General features: G+C 36.4%; 1 protein-coding gene across 1 annotated transcript in view; it reads left to right on the top strand.

The window, feature by feature from the left end:
- SLC9A4 (solute carrier family 9 member A4) overlaps positions 1-23281 on the top strand; it is a 79313-nt gene that overhangs the window by 18282 nt on the left and 37750 nt on the right. Inside the window, exons 3-4 of the mRNA XM_001371322.5 lie at positions 19499-19758; positions 21719-21936. Of these exons, the coding sequence (XP_001371359.1) occupies positions 19499-19758; positions 21719-21936 (478 nt within the window). The remainder of the gene's footprint in view (positions 1-19498; positions 19759-21718; positions 21937-23281) is intronic.

The following is a 23281-nucleotide window of genomic DNA, read 5'->3' as shown; positions in this document are numbered from 1 at the left end:
GGATAGATCTGTGTTATATAATTTGATCAGAAAATAAAACCCTTCAATAATTGCATAAGAGAAAGTTATAGAACTTTTCTTCTCTGTGAAAAAAATTTAGATAGAAGTTAAGGTACCGGCAAATATTTTTTAAAATATTTTATTTTTACCAATTGCATATAATAACAATTTTCAACATACATTTTCTGATATAAGATTCAAATTGTCTTCATACCTCCCTTCTCTTGGACATGGTAAGCAATTCAATCTGGATTATACATGTATTATCATACAAAACATACTTCCATATGATGCAAGAAAATACTCACAAAAAATCAAAATTCCAAAATAAAAACATAAATAAGTTAATGTGAAAAATAGTTTGCTTTGAACTACATTGCAACTCCAACAGTTATTTTTGCTCTGGATGTGGATAGCATTCTTTGTCATAAGTCCCTCAGAATTGTCCTGGATCATTGAATTGCTTAGAGTAGCTAAGTCTTTCCCAGTTGAACACCAGTATTGATGTTACTGTGCACAATATTCTCCTGGTCCTGCTTATTTCACTTTGCATCAGTTCATGTAGGTCTATCTATCTTTCTTCTTAATCCTGCTCATTATTTTTATAGTACAATAGTATTCAATCCCCATAATATCCAATTTGTTCAGTCATTCTCCAATTGATGGACATCCCCTGAATTTCCAGAAGAAGAAGGAAGGGAGGGAAGAAGGAAGGAAGGAACGAACAAACAAACGAATGAACGAATTAATGAAAGGAGAAGGAACGAAGGAATGAAGAAGACAGGGAGAGGAGAGAGGGAGAAGGGGAGAGAGGAAAAATGAAGAAGAGGGAAGGTAAGAAAGGAGGAAATGGGGAGAAAGAAGAAGAGGAAGGAAAGAAAGAGGAAGGAAAAAATGAAGAAAGAAAGGGTAAAGAATTATGTGGAAAGATTAAATAACCTCTAAGAACTTCTCTAAAATAGCTCTAAAAATCAGCAAATACATTGACATTTTCATGAAGGCATTGGAATAAAAAAAATGGACTCTGTGTCTATAGAGTATTGCCTAGATCTCTTTTCTTTTTTGTAAAGACATATTTTGTTTTCCTAGCACATTAATTTCCAACTATTTCTCTCGAGCTTTCCTACCCAGTGTGCCATCCCTTATTATAAAGCATATAAAAGAGAAAGAAAGACTCATAATCAACTGAACTTGACAGTAGGTGCCATGTTTCACACCCATTGTGCTCTACCTTTTCCAAAAGGGAGGAGAGATTGTCTTATCTGCCTGGCTCATAGCAAGCACTTAATAAATGCTTTATCTTTTGGAGAGTTGTATTTCAGTGCTTCAAGGTTCTGAAGTTACATTGGTATAGCTATTCCCTCTGCCAAAGCAGATTGAAACTTCTTAATGACTTAGTTGGTCAAATTCAAATTTCTGTGACTGAAAAATTCACCACCCTGAGGCCCACTAAATAGTTAAGCTTCACCAGTGTTAGCTTAACTGGTCTTCAGCCAACAAATATACAACTCAAGTATAAAACTCAGTTATAAAACTTTTTTCACTTGATAGGGGCTGGCAGAGTTTGTGGTCCACTGGCAAAATGTTTGAGACTCAGGGACACTTTCATGGCCCAATAAGGCTTAAGTAGAGGTTAGAGATATCTTTTTTTTTAACAAGGAAATAACTGCAAAGTTATATTCATTAGTCTAATTGGTTTGTATCAACGGTATCTAACTTTAGTGTTATGGCATTTTTATGGAGTCACTTATACGTTATCTTTGTGGAGAACTGAAACCATTAATTGTGTACTGGGCCACTCCTGCTACTCTGACTAACCAAAACCAGACTCCTAGAACCAGGCTTAGATTACAGCTTGTGGTCAGGGTTGAATCAAACTCTTCATTCGTGTTTTAAAAGTCAACATTCTAAAGAGGCATATCTATTAAGGCAGGGTAGCTTTTTGAGCCTCACGGAAACTGCTCTTGCTCTTTGGCTGGAATAAAGAAAGCATAAGCCATTGAAAAAGCAGTGCATTGTCATTTGGGGATGATAAATGGGGCAACTATGTAGACTCATACTCAAAACCACTGAAGCAGAACAAAAGGAAAACCTTTACCAAGCTGGGAAGAACATTTAAGGGCTTCAGGCAAGTTTCAGAAATTCATGGGCTCAAGAACTGAAAAGGATTTTAGTGATATAGGAGTGACTACCTTGCCCCTACTCGCTGAAGGTCAGATAGGCTATATTTTGCCTTCCTTCCAGAGTTTTTTTAGTACCCTTAATGGGATTTGGGGTGTCTATTCTTTCTGTTGAAACCTCATCATTTTGATCATTTTGTGTTCTCCAATTTTAGGAGTCTCCCAGTTCCATTTAGTGACAATAATCTGATTAGTTTTACAAAGGAATATTTATTTCAAAGGTAGAGTAAGAACAAACTACCACTTTCTCCCCCTAACACCTAGAAGCATAATAACTACTTCAGTTTCTGGGGAGTAGAAGGATGGAACATGAGTTGGTGGGACCACATAGCATATGGTTCCACCAAGTTCCAAGTCCAAAGCTCTACTGTGTTTATATCCATATCCCACCATTTTGGTTTCTCCTTTCTTCTTTTCTGGGCTGGAAACAGCATTCCGTCAAGGATCCTGCCTCCAAAGTCACCATGGCATCCAGGTCTAGGAGCTCTATCACCTGTCCCTGGACCTGAAGAGGTCAAATAAAACAGACCCAAATCCCAAGCTTGAGTCTCAGGGAAAAGGGAAGATAGCTATTTCTCCCCATCCAGCTCAATACCTAGATGCTGCCAGAAACAGAATGAAATTAGTTTGATAATGATGTAACCTGTTCTGGCTATATAACCAGTGGAAAAAGACTATTCTCACCCATGTGGAAGGGGAAAAGAATAGAACGTCTTTTTCCAAAATTAGATCCTTGCTGTATTCCACATAGAAACCTTCTCAAGTGATTCAGGAATGCACAGCAAATACAAATTATAACAACCTCTAGTCCAGACCCCTTATTTTAGAGTTGAAAGAACAGGCCCAGGATTCTTAGAATCTTAGAATCATAAACTTAGAGTTAAAAGGACTCCCAGAGTTCATCTAGCCTTCCCAGGCTTAAGATTTTCTTTTTAAAGATAAGAAATCTAAGGCTTAGCAAGTGGTTTGCCCATGATCACATAGCTAATAGATGTCAGAGCTGGGATTGGAATCTGAATCCTTCCCCTCCAAATCTTCCATACATTTGAAAGTTGTTTCCCATCTCTTTACCATTTGAAGGAGGTTTTGAGCCTTTCCCAGAAGTAAGATATGTTGGTTGATTTGGTCTAGATCTGGGATTTGATTGATTTTGTGACTTGATTTATCCAAAATAAATGCTTAAAGGTCATGTCAAGCTGAATTTCTTGGCATTAAAATTATTTGTATTTATTAAAAAATATAATAAAAAGTGGCCTTTGTGCCTTTGCCCACCTCTACACCTATCTCACTGTACCTTTGTCCTGGCTTTCCATGTCCTACTTCTAGACCTAACTCTGCCTTTACCTACCTTTGGGAGTTCTCATTGTAGGGATGCCCAGGATTCAGTTATTTTTTACAATATTTTTTAAAATGGAAAAACATAACCATTCTAGCATGTTGACATAGTGCAAACTACTCATTATGCAAATACCAATTATTTAGGATCTTTACTTTTCCCCTTCCAGCAGCCTACTTTTATATCATTATACAGCTCGTCTGTCCTTTTATCACAGGAAAAGGGCTCAGAAGTAAGCTTAAATTATGTTGAATTAATAGATTTCATTCAAAATAGAGTATATGGGGGCATCTAGTCACATAACTACAAAGTGTCTGAGGTCAGTTTTGAACCCCCACACCTGTCTCTAGGCTTGACTCTTGATCCACTGAGCCACTTAGTTGCCCCCAACATTACATTTTAAAACTAAGTTAATAGGTGGCCTGCAGGGAGCTTTATATATGGAATAAGCGACCCTGTTTCCTTTGGGGCTTGATGCCTTGGTTCTACACTATGTTCCTTCTTAAGTTCACCACAGTGGGTGATTAATCATAGAATGCTTCCAATCAATTGATCAATCAATAATTAAATACCTACTATGTGCCTGGCACTATGAAAGGCACCAGGAATAGAAAGATAAATGCTATCTATTGTTCATGGAATGTTAGAGATAGAAGGGGACTTGGAGATCATCCAGCCCATTTCAAAGATGAGGAAATTGGAACCCCCAGAAATAAGTGACTGGCATACAATTACGCAGCGAGTTAATGGCAGAGCCAAGATTAGAATGGAGAGCTCCTGATTCTTAATTTACAGCCCACAGCATGTTCACCATGCGGCCTCCTTAGCTGCCAGGAAGAGACATCTATTTCCTTCTATAATGTCCACATGTACACTGTTGGTAGGTAATGAATTTAAAAATACAGGACAGTTTTGCTTACATCCAGACAGATTTTATATATTTATATCATTTGGTTCTGGCATCAGTTATCAAATCAACACTAGCATTGCTTCTGGAAAGGGTATGTGAACTGAATAGCTTATAGCTCCACTCACAAAACTCACAAAACTTCCCAAACCAAAATATGCTGCCCAGACTACCACTTCCCTACATATTTTTAGTACTCTGTTGGAATACAAGCTTCCTGAGGGTAGGGACTATCTTGTTTTTGTATTTGTATAACCAGCACTCAGCCCATTGCTTGAAATTTCCTAAATATTTGTCAATGATATTCATCCATCAATTAATTAGTTAGTTCAATACAGTGTAGCCTTGCTTATATTTAACCAGGTTTTATAATATTTATATCTTTGGATCATTTTTCTGAACAAGCTACAAAGGAACTTCTATTATTCCATCACTGTTACATTCTTATCACCTTGAAATTGTGTGCCTGGAAAATGTCTTTATCTGGAAGCTAGATATCTTAGTGGAGTGAACACAGGACCTAGAATAAGGAAATCCTGAGTTCAAACTGGAACCTTCCCTGGGAAAGTTGCTAAACCTCTGTCTGCCTCAGTTTTTCCATCTATTAAATGAGAAGAATAATAATAGCACCTACTTCTTAGGGTAGTTGTGAGGATCAAATGAGATAATTCTTATAAAGTGCTTTGTAAACCTTAAAGCACTATATAAAGGCTAGCTAGTGTTATTAATATTATTATGAAATAGACTGCTTTAGAATGTCTCCTAAGTCAGACTTGTCCCGTACTAGAGAAAAATCCTGAGATATCTGCCATAGAACATTAGAATTGAAAAAAAAGTTCATGAAAAAAAGAAAGGAAAAAAAAAGATCATGGAGATAATGTAATTCAATGCCCTTATTTTCCAGATGAAGGTGTTGAGTCCTAGATGGGAAAGATCGTTTATCCCATACTGAGCTAGTCTCCAGTTTATACAGGTCTGTGAATATGTAAATTATAACTGAGGCAGATAGATGATAGAGTGGATAAAGTTTCAGAAGACCTGAATTCAAATCTGGACTCAGATATTGCTAGCTATGTGACCCTGAACAAGTTACTTCCCTTGGTTCCTCATCTGTAAAATGAGCTAAGAAGAAATGGCAAAACCACTCCAATATCTTTGACAAGAAAACTTCAAATGGTGTCATAAAGAGTCAGACATGTTTGAAACCAAAGAACAGCAAACAATTATAATTGGGGATCAATTCGGCTATAAAAGGTTGTACTGAGATACCATGCCTAAGAAAGACCCCCAAAGTCTTGGAAGAGAAAGTACACTTTGATATTTGACTCCCCTTAGCCCAAATCTACCTCTCATCTCTCCAGGATTTTCAATATAGTTTGAGGAAGTTGGGAAGTAATACCTGTGGAAGTACTGGGGGTGGACATTCATTTTAAGGGCACCCATAAGAACTTATCTTTGCGTATGCATGACCAATGGGTATGGGACAGCTGAAGTCTACCCTGAATGCTCCAATGCAATGGGTTAGTGAAGAGGAATAGAATAAATCAATGTAAAATCAATTATTGAGCAATTACTATGTGCAAAACACTAGAGAAAAAATGGACAAAGAAGACAGTCTCTGCTATCCAGGCATTCACACTTTAATAGCAGGGGACAGCATATATAGGAGGATCTAGAAGCAGAAAGTTTCTAGAACTGAAAGTAGCTGTAGCACAGTGGAGGGCAAGACCTGTCACGATGGTGGGGATACCAAGATGAGATCTTTGCCTACATTTTTTTACTGAACATTTTCTCCTCTTTCCCTTTTCTTCTGTCTTTCTTATGGAGAGAAGGGACCCTTTCATGATAAAGGGAATCATCCTCACTCATTGCTTCACTTGTTATTTTTCAGCAAGTGGTTCTTAAATCCATATCTCCATCCTTGACCTTTTACCTGTCATCTAGGTGGGCGATCTAGTTGGCTAATTTATCAGGTCTTGAGTCAGGAAGACAAAAGTTTACATCTGACCTCTGAGACCACTTACTAGATGTGTGACCCTGGGCAGGTCACAACCTCAGTTTACCTCATCTTTAAAATGAGGATTTTAATAGAACCTCCCTTGAAGGGTTTTCATAAGCCTCAAATGAGATAATAATTATAAAGTGTTTAGCATAGCACCTGGTACAAAGTATGTATATATCATGTTATAATATATAATAGATGTAAATAGTACAGAAATTTTATGCTATATAAATGTTAGCTACTACTATTACTTATTATTATTATTATTTAGTCCCTTATTTAGTTGTTTCAGTCATTTCTGACTCTGTGTACCCATTTTTGGAGTTTTCTTGGCACAGACACTGGAGAGATTTGTTATTTCCTTCTCTGACTCATTTTACAGATGAGGAAAGTGAAGGAAATCAGGTTAAATGACTTGCCCACAGTCACAAAGTTTTTGAGGTCAGATCAGATTTCAGATTTTCTCAACTCCAGGCCTATTGCTCTATCCACTGTACCACCCAGTACCTTGCAACTTTCTTATTAAAGCACTAACAATGATGTGTACAGAGTCATATATATTCATAGACAAGGTTACCGTGAAGATTGATTTTGCTCAATCATGATCATTCGTTATAAGGATTTCTCCCCCTTTTCTCAAATTAGCTGTTGGGAGTAGAGTGGAACAGGTTAGAATACAGTACCAACCCCCCCCTCCACCAGAAAGCCATTGAAATATTCATAAAAATACCAATGCATCAGAAACAAATTTCAGAAGGAAATACAGACAAGCAGCAATGTTTTGCAAATTGCACACAGATTATATTATATACTTTTTATTTTTTAAAAGAAAGATGTTTGAAAGAGATTCATGTTTCATAGGGTCCTTTTTAATTTTCTAAATCTATAGGAATGCCCTTTTTCATAGGAAAGCTCAGAGTGAAAATACATTTTAAAAAATAAATAAAATACTGATTTAATCCTAGCAAACTCCTATTAAAAATCCTCCACTGATGTGAGATCCTAGGGTTTAGAGCTGAAAGATAAACCATCTAATCTAGTTCCCTCATTTTGCAGACAAAATCACTGAGCCAAAAAAGTTGAGGCAACCTGCCACATGGCCACAGAGATAGCAGAATTTATCCTCAATTACTTGGACTGTAGACATAATGTTCTTGTCAGCATCCCTCCCATACAGGTCGCATTCCCCTTGCTGGTTTTTAAGGCCCTCAATTATGGAATAATAAGGATAAGAGCTAGATCTTTGAACTTATTGCCTGCTATAGAGAGCTTAGAGATGAGGAAACCACTTTACCAATATGGATGGCTCCCTTCTCTTCAACTTAAAGCTTATATCTATATAATATCTATCATATCTGGGACAGTAGCTAGATTGTTGGGTCTGGAGTCAGGAAGATGGAAGTTTACGTCTGGCCTCAAACACTTATAGATCTATATGTGATACACTAGATAATATTATTTATATGTATGCATGTGCATATACATATGTGTATATATAATACAATGTGTATGACACATTATAGCATATTGTATCACATCACATCATATCATGATATATCGTATGCTATTATTATACCATCATATCATATATTATAGTACATACTATTTCCTATATGCATCCTTCATTCCATTGTAGTGGGTCTCCCTACTGTCTCTTCTGCCTGCCATATTTGTTATTGGCTAAATCGTATTGCTCATGGTTTTCCCAATTGTCTGAAATGTCTTTGTACCCACCCCCTCTTCAAAAGCCTGCTTTTTCTGCAAAAAGTCTCACCTCTTGAATGAATTACTCTCAGATTATTATAGCCCACACTGAATTCTCCCTTCTCTGAATTCCAGTTGTTCTTTGTGAAGAAAAGACCCAGCCAGTTTCCAAACAAAAAGCTCTCTACCTATTTTTACTTTTGAGAAACCAACTGTCTGCTATCTTCACTGTGAAGGGGGGGGGGGACCCTTCTCCAAAGACATGTTGGGTCTATGACATTTTCTTTTTCTTTCTCTTTTTCTGCTTTTTCCTCCTTCTCCTCTACTCCTCTAATGCTGTCTTTCTAGAGGTAAGAGGACAGAAAAAAAAGGAAAGGGATTTTTAGAAAAAGCTTCAATAAGCTTAGTTCTTTCTCCACAATAGTACTGTAAGTGAGAATTCTGGGAAACTAGTGAATAGGAATGTCACTAGAGATTCAGAGGAGGTGTTGGGGGAGGGACTCTAGGGTGTAGGGAGTAAGGTCATCTTGCTTAGAGCAAGGAGGAGGTCAACTTGATTTCAGGGCAGCCCACCTTGTGAATAGCTTTTAGTCCTTTCCACCTAGAAGCTCTGGAGATCACCTATTAAAACTAGATAGGAGATCTCAGTCTAATTCTTTTTTTCACTTTTAAACATTATTTTTATTTGGTCAATTTCAAACATTATTCATTGGATACAAAAATCAGTCTAATTCTTGAGAGGGAAAAGTTCCAAGGTGGAGAGGAATCCCTAAATAGAGACTGGGTCAAGAGTCACAGAGGACACAGAAGAAATGGAAGAAATGAGGAAACCCTTTGGGGGGAAAAAAGCTGCCTGTCTTCTAAAAGGTCAGGGAATTTGTCATGGACATATGCCAAATCAGTATAAGCATACACACGAATACCGACATCCATGTACACGCAGCATTTTAAACTAAAACCCTTGTATATGGTTGTACTTTTTGTCCTTTAAAAACTGAAATAGTTTTCCTTTTTTTTTTAAACTTTGGAGGTAGAAATGAACATGTACTTAGAATTATACGTCTAAAATAGGTGGTACTTTTTAGACTTTGGGGACATAAATTGATGTTTATTTATAATTATGTATCTAGGACAGGTATTCTATACCTGGAGTCTATGGCCATATATACACACATATATAAACTCTACAGATATAGCTATATACACTACATGTCAATATATTTTATTCCCTTTGTAATCCTTTGTATTTTATTTTATGCATTTAAGAGCATCATTCAAAAAGGAGGTCTGTAAGTTTTACCAGACTGGGAAAGGGGTCTATCACACACACACAGAATTCTAAAGGCCTGTCTTAGAACAAACCTCACAGACTATCTAGTCCAACAGCTCCATTTTACTGGTGAAGGACCTGAAGCCATGAATCCTGTGCCATGCGATTTGGCATGTCCTTGAATAAGAGTGGGGGAAGGGGATTTGGGGGGTTTCATTGCATGAGATTGCTTAATGTCAATCTCTTGAGTTACTGAGATTCTTCTGGTATCTACATAATCAGTGAAAGGAAATAGTGGATTTATAAATAGGCTGGTTCCTGGATCAGTCATACCCAATTGGGGGAAAATATTCCTCTGATTGTCTGAGAAACTGCTGTGCCCTTTAGGAGCCTGCCATGGATGTCTTCAGTGCCTTTTGGAATCCAAGCAGTGCCAGGCTTGTGATTAATAGGCATCATTCTTTTCTCCTTTTAGCCTGTTGCCTTCAGTCAACCCCCTTCAGCTCCGCTTACTGCATAGCACCCACTTCATTACCCTGCTCTCATCCCCACACATCCGACCTGACCAATCTGGTTTGCATTGATTCACTTCTTGGCAAAAATAGCCCTCTTCGAAATACATCCGTGAAGGTTGTTTCCTTATCTGTAAAATGAACCAGTTGGGCTAAAGGATCTCTCAAGTACTCTTAAAAAGGCTGTTTTTGTCTATCTAAAAGCTGCCCAAGAATATGGACTGCTTAGGTGCTGAGCAATTATCTCCAGAGCCTTGTAGTTGCTGTGGTCCCTACAGGCTGTTGTTGGAGAGTTTCCCAGATATCTGTTGTCATATGCCAAAATTAGTTCATAGAATCAACCATAAATTAAGTGCTGGAACGATCATTTCAGAGTCCAAACCCAAATTTCATAGATATGGAAATTGAGGTCCAGGGAGAATCAATGACATATCCAGGTCCTTCCAGGTAAAAAGCACCTGTTTGTAGACAAAAGGTAGGATTCAAACTCAGATCCTTTGATTTTAGAATGAGCATTCTTTCCATTAGATTATGTGGTCCTCTAGGTAGTGGGTAGATTCCATGTAGTTTCTTCAAGCACTAATATATAAAATAAACTGAATAAGCCTCAGTAATGCATCTCTATTTTATTGAACATGTGCTACCTAATAAGAGAGATGGTATGCCACCAAATCTGATGTATAGGTATGGTATGCTGGTAAATATTTAATAATCAGCTTTTCAGGAAAGATATTATACAGAATATATTTTCAATTTTAAATCACATTATTAACATTTTATCCATCATTTTCTTTTTTCTTTTTTTAATTATAAACCTTACCTTTCGCCTTAGAATCAATACACTGTATTGGTTCTAGGGCAGAAGAATGGTAAGGGTTAGGCAATGGAGGTTAAGTGACTTGCCCAGCGTCACACAGCGAGGAAGTGTCTGAAGTCAGATTTGAATCTAAGACCTCTTATCTCTAGGCCTGACTCTCAATCCACTGAGCTACCCAGCTGCCCCATATCACTTTCTTAAATCTAGACCAACAGCAAAATAATAAATCAAGTTCTGACTGGTTGAATATGCTCACACTGAAAATATAACAATAAGCTCTCTGAGCTTCTTCCAGCTATTTCCAGTAGAGAACTACAGCACAGTGGAGAAGCCTTCAGCTATTTTTTAAATCAGTGAGCATTTTTCAGTACCTATTATATGTTAGGAATTGCAAAATCCAGATAAAAATATATAAACACAAATAGCAAAACCACTATCAACTAATATTTATATAGCAATTTAATGGCTTTACATGCATTGTCTCATTTTGAAATACTTCTTGTTCTCAAGGACTTCACCTTCTAATGGCATTAATGCATATTAATGCAAAATATGGCAGCATTTCAGAACTGGAATGAACTTCAAACACTACTTAGTCTCAACTTATTTTTACAGATATTTTACAGATAAAGACCTGAGTGGTGAAATAATATGTCTAAGTTAGCAATGCCAGAATCATTGGATCATTGAATTGAGAGCTGGAAGAGAGAGATCTTAGAGTTCATAAACCACTGCTCTTTTAGTGGGAAAAGAACTTGAAACCCAGAGAGATAAAGGGGCGTGCCTAAGACAATATAAGTAGAAATGAACAGAGCAAGGATTTGAATCCCCAACTCCAAACATAAGGTTCCTTATAGGACAGTTAATGACAGAGTTTAGACTCTCATCCTTCTAGTCTTACAGTGTTTAGATCATTAGGCACACAAGTTTGATAAGCAGTCTGTTAGAACCCAGGACCACTGCTGCTATTTATCATAATATATCCCTTAATGACATTTGGCCCCTCATTTCAGTACTTAAGAAGATAAATGACCTTTTCTTTTTTCTTCTTGGGGGAGCATTACTTCCCTTGAAATTTAGGCATGCTTCCACCAGGGGATGAAACTAAGTCAATTGCTCTTGATCTCAGCTTGAAATCATAGCTTTCCTGATTTAAGACAAGTTTCTAATCTCCAGGGGGCTTTCACAAGATCAGAGATTTATAGGTGAAAGGCACCTTAGGGACAATTTAATTCAACACCCCTCATTTGAGAGTCCCTTGAATAGCGAGGAGATCAAATTAGTCAATGCTTAAAGAAATTAATTCAGATTATTCATTGGAAGGCCAAGTACTTAACTTGAAGCTTAAATATTTTGGTCATCTATTAAGAAAACAGGATTATTTAGAAAAACAAAACATTATATTGAGAAAGATTGAAGGCAAAAGGAAAAGGGGATGGCTGAAGTTGAGATAGATAATGTCATGGAAACAATAAACATGAACTTGGACACTCTTTGAGAAATAGTGGAAGACAAAAGGATTTAGCATGCTATGGTCCACAGGGTAGAGAAGTCAGTTATGACTGAAGACCTGAACAAAAAACACATTTTATAAAGGAGATCAAGTGACTTTCTCAAAATCTCATTTATAATGACTAGAAGAGTTGGATTTTAATCCCATAGCTACTTTGACTATGACACCACAACTAGACCTTTAAAATGTAACACAACTTTCAAATTACATCTCTTTTTAAAAAATACCTAAAACTGGGGACCGCTGGGTAGCTCGGTGGATTGAGAGCCAGGCTTAGAGATGGGAGGTCCTAGGTTCAAATCAAATCTGGCCTCAGACATTTCCTATCTGTGTGACCCTGGGCAAGTCACTTAACCCCCATTGCCTAGCCCTTACCACTCTTCTGCCTTGGAATCAATACAGTGTATTGATTCCAAGATAGAAGGTAAGGGATTTTAAAAAAAATAAATAAAAAGACCTAAAATTAAGTTGAAACTAATGCAAATGATGATCTTTCTCTAAATAAATGTTCTTAATCTGATAAAGTCTAATTTTTTTTTTGCACCCTTACCTTAGAATTTCAAGGAAGAAGTTTAAGGACTAGGTAACTGGAGTTAAGTGACTTGCCCAGGGTCTATATGTCTTTTCACATCTGTATGTCTTTCCACAATAATACTTTAAGTGCAAAATAAAATAGAATGATCAAAGAAACAAATCAAGTTAAAAAACAAAGATCAGATATTAAAAATAAACAAAAAAATAAGTTCATGGATCATAATTTTAATTATCTCTGCTTTAGAGCAACTTTAAAATATCTTTTTTACATATTTTAATATCATCTTCATTTCCATATAATCCCTTCTTTTGCCACCCAGAAACCTATCCTCTATAAAAAAAGACCAAAAATATGCTTCAGCAAAATTAGCCAATTATTTATGCAAAATTCTTTACTTATAGTCCTCTATCTCTGTAAAAAAAAAGGAGCTGAATTTTCATCTTATTTTGAAGGTCAAACTTAATCATTACAATTACAGAGGCTTTGGTTTTGATTTGTTGTTGTTGACTTAATTTTTTATTAATTCATAGAAGTTGTCTCAAGTTCCTGTGTATTCTATATATTTACTGTTTCTTCCAGCACAATCATATTTAATCATATTAGCATACTACAACTTGATTAGTTATTTCCCTATTAATGTTAATGACTATCTTTCCTGTTTTTTCCCTACTATTAAAAAAAGTATTCTTCTAAGTATTTTGATATATATTGGGTACTTTTAAAAATCTTTCAACTTTCTTGCAATTGAGATCTCTTTGTGTGGGATATCAGGATCAAAGGTATAGGCATATAAATCCTTCCACACTCTCATAGAATGATTCTAAATTGCTTCTCAAAATGGTTGTGCTAAATCACTTTTAGGAACAAATAAAATTCAGAATATTAAAATTCTTTTTTTAATTGATTATATTTTAATAACAAATGTCCACATAAGTTTTACAAAGTTATATGATTCATGTTATCATCCTTCCTTCTCCCCACCCCTCCCTTGACCCCCGGAGCTGGCAAGTAATTCAATCTGGATTATACATGGATTATCATTCAAAACATTTCTATGTTATTCATTTTTGTAAGTGAATAATCTTATAAAACCAAAACTCTAAATCATATATCCAAATAAAGAAGTGATAGATCATATGTTTTCATCTGCATTTATTCTATAACAGTTCTTTCTCTGGAGGTGGATAGCATTCTTTTTCACAAATCCCTCAGAATTGCCCTGGATCATTACATTGCTGTTAGTAGGAAAGTCTATCACATTTGATTGTTCTACAGTATTTCAATTACCATGTATGATGATCTCCTTGTTATGCTTAATTCACTCTGCATCAATTCACATAGATCTTTCCAGTTCTTTCTGAAATCAACCTGTTCATAATTTCTTATAGGAATACAATAGTATTCCATCACCATCATATATCATATATCATAGTCTGTTCAAAATACAAATGTTCAGCCATTCCCCAGTTGAGGCACATCCCTTTAGTTTTCAGTTCTTTGCCACCACAAAAATGAAGCTATAAATATTTTTGGGCAAACAGGTCCTTTCCCATTTAAAAAAATCTTTTTGGGATATAGACCCAGTAGTGGTATTACAGAATCAGTAGCTATGCATTCTTTTATAGCCCTTTGGGCACAATTCCAAATTGCCTTCCAGAATAATTGAATCAGTTCACAATTCTACCAGCAATGCAGTAGTGTCCGAATTTTGCCACATCCCCTCCAACATTTATTATTTTCCTTTACTGTCATATTGGTCAATTTGATAGGTGTGAGGTGGTACCTAATAGTTGTTTTAATTTGCATTTCTCTAATCAGAAGTATTTAGAACATTTGTTCATATGATTATTGATAGCTTTGATTTCTTCAATTGAAATCTACCTATTCATATCCTTTGACCATTTATCATTTGAGGAGTAACTTGCATTCTTATAAATTTGACTTGGTTCTTTATGTATTTGAGAAATGAGATCTTTATCAGAGAAATTTTTATAATAATTTCTTTTTATATTTTTCTTACCTATATTTCAGAGAGTTGTTATAAGGCAAGCATTCCAAAAATGTTATAATACTATGTTATTATTATTATTATTATTAGTAGTAGTAGTAGTAGTAATAACTTTGCAAACTTTCTGAAATTTTCAGTACTTTCTTGCCTCTTTGTATTCATTTCCTAGTTTGATCATAAATATCATTGGACAGCTGAAGCATAGCTTTTGGAGTTAAAACTTCAAAAGTCCTTTGTAACATTTCTTAGCTAACACAGAAAGTCAGGAGACCTGGATTCTCACTTCAGATCAAGGACTTAGTAGTTGTGGAATCCTTGGTGAAAAATTTAAATTTAAAAAAATCCCTTCATTTTTTGTGTCCTTTTTCTTCTTCTACAAAATGAAATGATTGGATAAGGTAATCTCCAAGGCCTCTTCTAGCTTAAGTAGCATCCCACCTTCTACAAGAAGCCCCCAATGCTTTCCCTCTATTAATTATTTCCTATTTATTCTGCATATAGCTTGCTTTGTAAATATTTGTTTGAATGTTGTCCCTTATTAAATTGCAAACTCCTTGAGGGGTGGGAATTGTCTTTTGCTTCATTTTGTATCTCCAGCATTTAGGGTGTACTAGGTGTTGAGGGAGGAAATGAACCCTTTTCAGAGCTGTTCATCCACCTTTGGTCTACCTGTCACCTCACTCTCACCCACACTCTAGTAAAACTGTCTTAGCAGATAGGCTAAACTAAATTAATGGTAACTGACAGGCCTCGACCTTGTCAGTGAGGGAAGAGAATGTCTACCCCAAGCATGTGAAGAATTCCCCTGTTAATATGGATGGATAAGAACAATTTATTTCAATGGACATGAAGGCATTAAAGTAGGCATTGGGGAGTGCTTAGACACTGGTCAGACACTGAAGACATCAAGGCTATCCACTGTATCCTGGGCCATAACCAATTGTCCTGCCTTTTGTCCTCCCATTGGACTTTGATGATTGTAGAAGACAGAGTGAAGCTGGTGAATTTGTGAGATTGCTTCACTTAAATCCAACTCAGGAACAGGGCAAAGACATTAACTCTGTGATGTTATTGGTCTTCAAAAAGAAAGGATAAACAATGACCACAATCTCCATCATTTAGCATAATGATTGGCACATAGTAGATGGTTAACAAATTGATTGATTGATTGAAATGATGCTCTGTGGCTCTTTTAAGAACCTTTCTCCCTGTCTATTCCTTAAGTCAGTCAAAATCCTTTTTCTTAAAGTTTCTTTGCTAAACTCTTCAGCCTTTGATCAACACATCTTTCTAGACTCTAATAAAGGAGGCTGTAAGGAAAAGACCTAGTATCTCTCCTTATATTTTTCCTTCCCCCTTCTAATTATAGTGCAATATTCCTGCTCCCTTCTCATTTTCTTAAATATAAATTCAATTCTTCTTAGACAAACAGCCTTAGTAACTAACTTGTCTCAAACATGTCCCATTTATAGTTTAAAATGACAGTAACTATTAATGCAGAACAATTTCCTGATTTCATTCAATTATCTGATGCTGTTATAAGACAGATGAAGATGGTACTGGATGATACTCTCTGGGTTAAGATTCTGCCTGCTATATCTCATCATACCACTTGTGACCTAGAGCTGTACTTGCAAATATGTCATTGGAGAGACCATACTATTCAATAACCAATCCAAAATGCCTCAACCCTAGATCTTTCTGACAGAAGGGAGCAGGGAGTGGTTTCAACATTCACAGGGGACTGTGAAACACCCTATTCTTATATGGATCATAGTTATCCAGGTGTACCAAAGCTGAACTAACTCTTTTTTTGAACTCTTAGGATTAACTTTAATCCAGAAGGACAGAGATTTAGCAAACAGATTTAAGTGACTTACTCAAGGTCACAAAACTATAAAATCACATTTGAACCCAAATCCCCCTTGAGTCTTGGTCTGGTGCTCTATCTACTATTCTACCTAGTTGCCCCTGATACCAAGCCAACTTTTATTGACTCTGAGATCTGATCATTAACTTTCCAGTGTGAACATTTATACCTCAGAAATTGACAAATACTAAGAAATCAAGTTTGATTTGTTGTTCTGTAGAGACAAGAAAATAATGGAGAAAATGTTAATTATGTAGATTAAATATAAAAGTATGTTGGGTATATTTTTTCTTCTAAGATCCAGTTGTTAAACATTTGATTGTTAAACATTTACCAGAATGCCACTCCATAGTTATATAGTTAGAAGGTATTTGAAATTCTGCTAAGATTTTTTGTTTGTTTTGTTTTGTTTTTAGGGGGCAGAGATGGGTATAGGTGAGAAGACATGCAATTTCATCAGTGTGGAGAACTCTTGGGGCTGCTTCCTACCTTCCAGTTGTAGAGGGTTGCCTTGGGGTCATTAAGAAGTCAATGCAACCTACCCAAGTTAGCAAATTATTATTTATAGAGGCAGGATTTGAACCCCAGGCTTCCTGACCATCACTATCTATTTTTCCATACTACCTCTATAAAGTTAACCTCCTTAATCATATATGGACTTCAAATTCTCAAACTGGTTGGTGATATTTTCCTTCCAAGTGAACCAGATGACCTGAATATGGGCTTAGTGACCTCTACAAATCTTTTCCAATTCAAAACTTCTAACAATGTGGCAAGCAGATGGAAGGCAATTTCAGTTTGTGGCAGCCACGTACAAATCTTGGAGTTAGATTGTATTCTTAGAGACTTCTTTGAGTTTACCTTCAGGCACTCCACCCTAGTCCCCCCAAACCCCAGTTAAACTCATAGGAAGCTGCTGTTTCTGGTTGCTGTGGAATGGAGATGCTAGCTTCTCATCTCACTCCTCACTTCCTTGATCTGAGCTGAACTCTGAATATGCAACACCCAGTGATTTCCAAGGGCCTCATCTACTTTGCTCTAGGAGTAGAGTCATGGAGGAGGAGGAACAGTAAAACCACTGGATTTCTCTTGGATTCCTTTTGTAACCATAAATCACTATTTTCCCTCTCGAGATTTAGCCTAGGTTTGCTAGAAATGTGGCCTCAATTTATTTAAATAAAAGAGACTACTACCAACTCAATTTACTACTAACTCAATCCAGATTTGCTGAAAGGCTTGTAAACTGATGAAGTTTCTCCTCCATTCCCCCACAAATTGGGAGCCAAATTACGTGGGCATCAGTCACTTCTGGGACCAAGGACCAAAGTAGAAGCAGGCTGGCAACTATAGCTGAAAGACCACTTAATAAGGAAAGGGGGTATTTAATTCCCTCATGAATACTCAGGGTGGACTCAAAGTTTTGTTTGTTAAATAAGGTACCTACATACAAAATATATGCAAAGTAAAATATAAAATCATTTGGTTAAGGGTTGTGGAGAAGAACACTACCAGTGGCATGCATCAGGAAGTTTCCTATAGGAGGTAAGCCTTGAACTGATTCTTAAATGAAACTGGAATTCCAGTAGGCAGAACTGGGAGACATGAGGGATAGCCCTCGTGCATGTCCCTTATGCCTCCATGCAGGAATTCTACCTAGGAAAGCAAGGTTGGATGATACAAAGGACAATACTGAAAGATCAATGACTGTCCTTATTGTGGAACTTTCTTTACCTTCTTAAATCTCAACCTCTAGTAAAATCTAAATAAATCTCATGGTAATGGCAGCTAGGTGGAGCAGTGGATAGAGTGCCAAGTCTGAAGTCAAGAAGGATCATCTTCCTGAGTTCAAATCTGGCACCAGACATCCTAACTGTGTGACCCTGGCAGGACCCTTAACCCTGCTTGCCTCAGTTTCCTCATCTGGAAAATTATCTGGAAAAGGAAATGGCAAACCACTTCAGTATCTTTGACAAGAAAATCCCAAATGAGGTCACAAAGAGTCAGACACAATTTAACAACAAAATGGATATTTACTTGATACAATCAGAAATCAAGTTTTTGCACAGGGTCACATTGCTAGTAAGTGTCAAATGGAGTACTTATACCTTTATTATGTTCTAGGATACATCTTGAAACAATAATGAACCTTAGATTTAGAACAGGAAGAAATGTAGATTCATTCAATCCAAACTCCTCACTTTACAGATGAGGAAACTGAGGCTTAGAGAGGCTATATGACTTGCCTATGGTCATATTTATAGTAAGTGGCAGAATTCGAATTTGAATTCGATGGGATTTGAATTTAGATCCTCTAATTATGTCCTCTCCATTCCACAATGGTCACCTGATATTTCAACATATACAAACTAGGTTATGTAACAGATTTTTAAAAAAAGACTAAGTATTTAACTAGAATATTGGGTTCAGGATTAATCAGGAAACCTTAAAGGTTAATCTTTATTAGTAGTAGTTTTGCCTTATTGCCATTATTTTTATATGGATGACAAGGGGATACAGTGCATAGAGCACTGGGCTTCAAGTCAAGAAGACCTGACTTCAGATTCAGCCTCAGAAACTAACTAGTCCTTGAGAAAATCACTTAACCTCAGTTTACCTCAGTTTTCTCATCTGTAAAATGGGGATAATAACAACACCTTCCTCTCAAGGTTGTTCTGAGGATCAAATAAGAATGATTTCAAAATGCTTAGGACAATATCTGGAATGCAGTAAGTTTTATACAAATGTTCTTATTATCATCAATTATAATTGTCGTAGCTAAAATCCAAATGAGGAATTTGCGAGTCTAAAATATTTCTAATTTGTTTTCATTTTTTCTTTGTCCAGGTGTTATACAATATATTAATCGCCTTCACGAAGATGCATAAATTTGAAGACATAGAACCCATTGATATTTTGGCTGGATTTGCCCGCTTTATTGTGGTAGGGGTTGGGGGAGTGTTTTTTGGCATCATCTTCGGCTTCATTTCTGCCTTTATCACACGTTTCACCCAGAACATTTCTGCAATTGAACCACTGATTGTCTTCATGTTCAGCTACCTGTCTTATTTAGCAGCTGAAACACTCTACCTCTCTGGCATCCTGGCGTGAGTATAAATTAAGAATCATCTCTCCTGGTAATTAAAAGAAAATCAAAATGGCCTTATGGAGACCATTTTTAACCAATCAACCCACTCTGACTGAGCACCTAATGAGTGCCATATACCAGAGATACAAAGACAAAGATTAAACAGTTGCTGCTCACAAGTAGCTTATGATCTGTCAGGGGCATACATCAGAAAGGCATTCCTTTTGAAGCCAACCCTCAAGGCGTTACAGGATTTATAGTTTTGGAATGTCCACCAAATCTAATTCAGGCCCTTTGCATGACACAAATAGTTTCCCCAGTATTTGCCTTCATATTCCCTCCATTATTTGCATAGGGGAGAGTTGTGGTTCAGTTTAGAATCTTCAACAATGCTAAAGGTGAAGGCAGGAAGAATATTTAATTTTCCTATTATTAACTTCCAGTAATGGGAAATCTTTCCATTAACAGTGCCTTTCAACTAAATTAAAGGGGATCAGTTATCAAAAGTACTCTTTTTTTTTTTTTACATGTAAGGGAAGGCATGCTACGAAATAACCCATTTGTGGCTACCACCAGCCATGACATCCTCCATCTCCAATGGCAGTGCGAGGATTATCATTCCATTTTTTCAGTGTGAAGGAAAAACGGGTTGCTGAAGAAGTGAGAGGCTGGGATATTTTCTGAAGATAAGAACTTACATTTTCCTTCTTCAATGTATGTCTCACACATTTGGTCCTAAAAGTGTTTTTTTTTTAGTCTGATCTGACCTTTAGAGTTATTTCTATGGGTCTTTCTGTACCAGTGCCCAGGAACACACATGGAAACATTTTAATTGAACCGTATACATAAAAAGAGTCATAAGAAATGCTGTTCAGGTGGTAAGAACAAGCCTGGTAGCATGCCTGGCTGAGTTATGCCTCCCAGGCAACTGGTGCTGAATCCCTGCCATTGAAAATGCTCTTAGAAATGAAGAGGGAAAAATGGGAATATGAACACTTAGGATAAAGCTTAACTGCTGACTTAAAGGGGAAGATGCCAGCTATGCTGCCTGCGATTTCCATATAGATTTAGTGGCATTTTATCATATAAAGGCCATACCATGCCCATTCTTTTTAATGTGTCATATCATAATTGTCAGAAGCAATCCTGACTGTTTGGCATTACATCAGCTGCTTTATTTTGAGTAATTAAGTTGCTCCCACCTCTTAGCTTTTGGGGAACCCTTAGCACAGGAGTTCTTAACTTTTTTTTGGCATGTTCCACAGTCCTCTTCAACAGAAGGACTTTCCCTTCTCAGAAAAATGTTTTTAAATGAATAAAATAAAATTCAAAAGATTGCAATAGAAACCAATTAGATCAAAATAGTTATATGATGTATATATAAAACAAAATATACACACACATATATGACATTTATACATCTGTATTATATGTGTGCATATCTCTCTATATATATGTTTATGACAAGCTTCATATAAAAAACTTTGCCTTTGTATAAAATAGTTACAACCTTTATATATCTAGTTAAAATCTTTGAACATGTGGTTATACAAAACTGGATCCCAGACTAAGAATTCTTACCATAGCAAAAGTCAGTACAAGAAATAGAATTAAAGAAGAAAAACTACAGGGGGTCGTTAGGTGGCCCAGTAAATTAAGAGCCAGACCTAGAGACAGGAAGTCCTGGGTTCAAAATTGTTCTCAAATACTTCCTAAATGTGTGACCCTGGGCAAGACTCTTAATCCCCATTGCCAAGCCCTTATCATTCTTCTGCCTTGGAACTAAAACACAGTATAGATTCTAAAATGGAAGGTAAGAGGGCTTATTTGTTTTCGTTTTTAAATTTATATATATAGCAATAAAGAAGTACACTTATTTGGATTATAAGATAGGATAAACGTAAAATGTCTGTTTCATCAGGACAATTTTTAAAGCTGTTGCTGAAGAATTGCTTTGACTGACACTGTTGTTCCTATAGGATCACAGCCTGTGCCGTGACAATGAAAAAGTATGTGGAAGAAAATGTATCACAGACATCCTATACCACCATCAAGTATTTCATGAAGATGCTGAGCAGTGTGAGTGAGACCCTGATCTTCATCTTCATGGGAGTGTCGACAGTGGGAAAAGACCATGAATGGAACTGGGCCTTCGTCTGCTTCACCCTGATCTTCTGCCAAGTTTGGCGAGCGATAAGTAAGAAGCCAGCAGCTTAATGTGGCAACCCTGGGGAGTTGCAATACTGTGCTTTCTTTTTTCTTTTAACAAAAAAATAAATAAATAAATAAATTCAATTCAAAAAGAAAGTAGAAACTTGACACTAACCGGTTTAACCAGTCAGGAAAGAATAGTCATGTTATAACAAGGAGTAAATATTTTTCACCTTCAGATCAGAATGTTTTCCATATGATAAGAATATGCTCACTTGCCTAAAGCAGTGGTTTCTAAACTGTTTTGATCATGAATCCCATTAATTAAAAATGAACAAAATCTCCAGTATGTGTATATTTATTTTAATGCTATATTCATTTGCTATTATAGTGATAGTCTATATTATAAAACATTAAATAGAAATAGATTAATCAAGAACAAGCATTAATTAAGAGCTCCTTGTGTGCCAGGGACTGTGGGAACTACTGACCATACAAAGAAAAATAAACCACTGTCCCTCTTTTCAAAAAGATCACATTCTAATGGGAGATATAATATGTGAAAAATTAAGTACAGACAAAATATTTATAGTGTAAATGGATTCTTGTTGAAAGTAGGATTTGATCTGAGTCTTGAAAGAAGTAAGAGAATCTAGAAGGTAGATGTAAGAAGAAAGAACATTCAAAATATAGGGGTTAGCCACTAGAAAAGTACAGAATCCAAAGATTGAGTGTCATGTCCAAGGAGCAGCAAAAACACCAGAGTTGATACGAAGGGGGCAGGTTGAGAAATACTGGGATTTTCTATTTAATCTTTGATGTAACAGGAACCCATTAGAGTTTATTGATAAATGCTATGAAATTTTTAAAAGATGAGATAAAGCTGAAATAATATTGATTCTAGATTAAATGGAAAGCCACTCGACATTATTGAGTGGGAGGATGATATGATAAGATCTGAGCTTTAGGAAAATCAATTTGGCGACTGACTGAAGGATAGCTTGGGTTGGAGAAGGACTTGAAGCAAGACCAGTTAAAAGATTTGCAATTTACCAACAAGAGATGACAAAGGCCTAAACTAGTATGGCAAATATATTAGTAGAAAGAATGGGACAGATAATAGAAATATGGGAAGTACAGACAATTACATTTGGAAACTGATTAGATTGGCAGTAAGGAGAAGTGAGGAGCTAAAGATGACATCACAATTGTGATCCTGGAAAATGGTGTTGCTCTTGATGATAGGGAAGTTTTAAATGATGTTAGATTTGGGGAAAAAAGATAATGTGGTGAGATCTATGCTGAAAATCCAAGTCACACATGTCAGTTCATGCTTAACTCTACCCTATCCTAAATGAAAAAAGGGCAGTGATGGGGCTTTTACTCATCCA

This window comes from Monodelphis domestica, chromosome 8 (assembly GCF_027887165.1).
Source record: "Monodelphis domestica isolate mMonDom1 chromosome 8, mMonDom1.pri, whole genome shotgun sequence".
Taxonomy (NCBI): domain Eukaryota; kingdom Metazoa; phylum Chordata; class Mammalia; order Didelphimorphia; family Didelphidae; genus Monodelphis; species Monodelphis domestica.
This window is presented reverse-complemented; position numbering and strand designations above follow the sequence as displayed.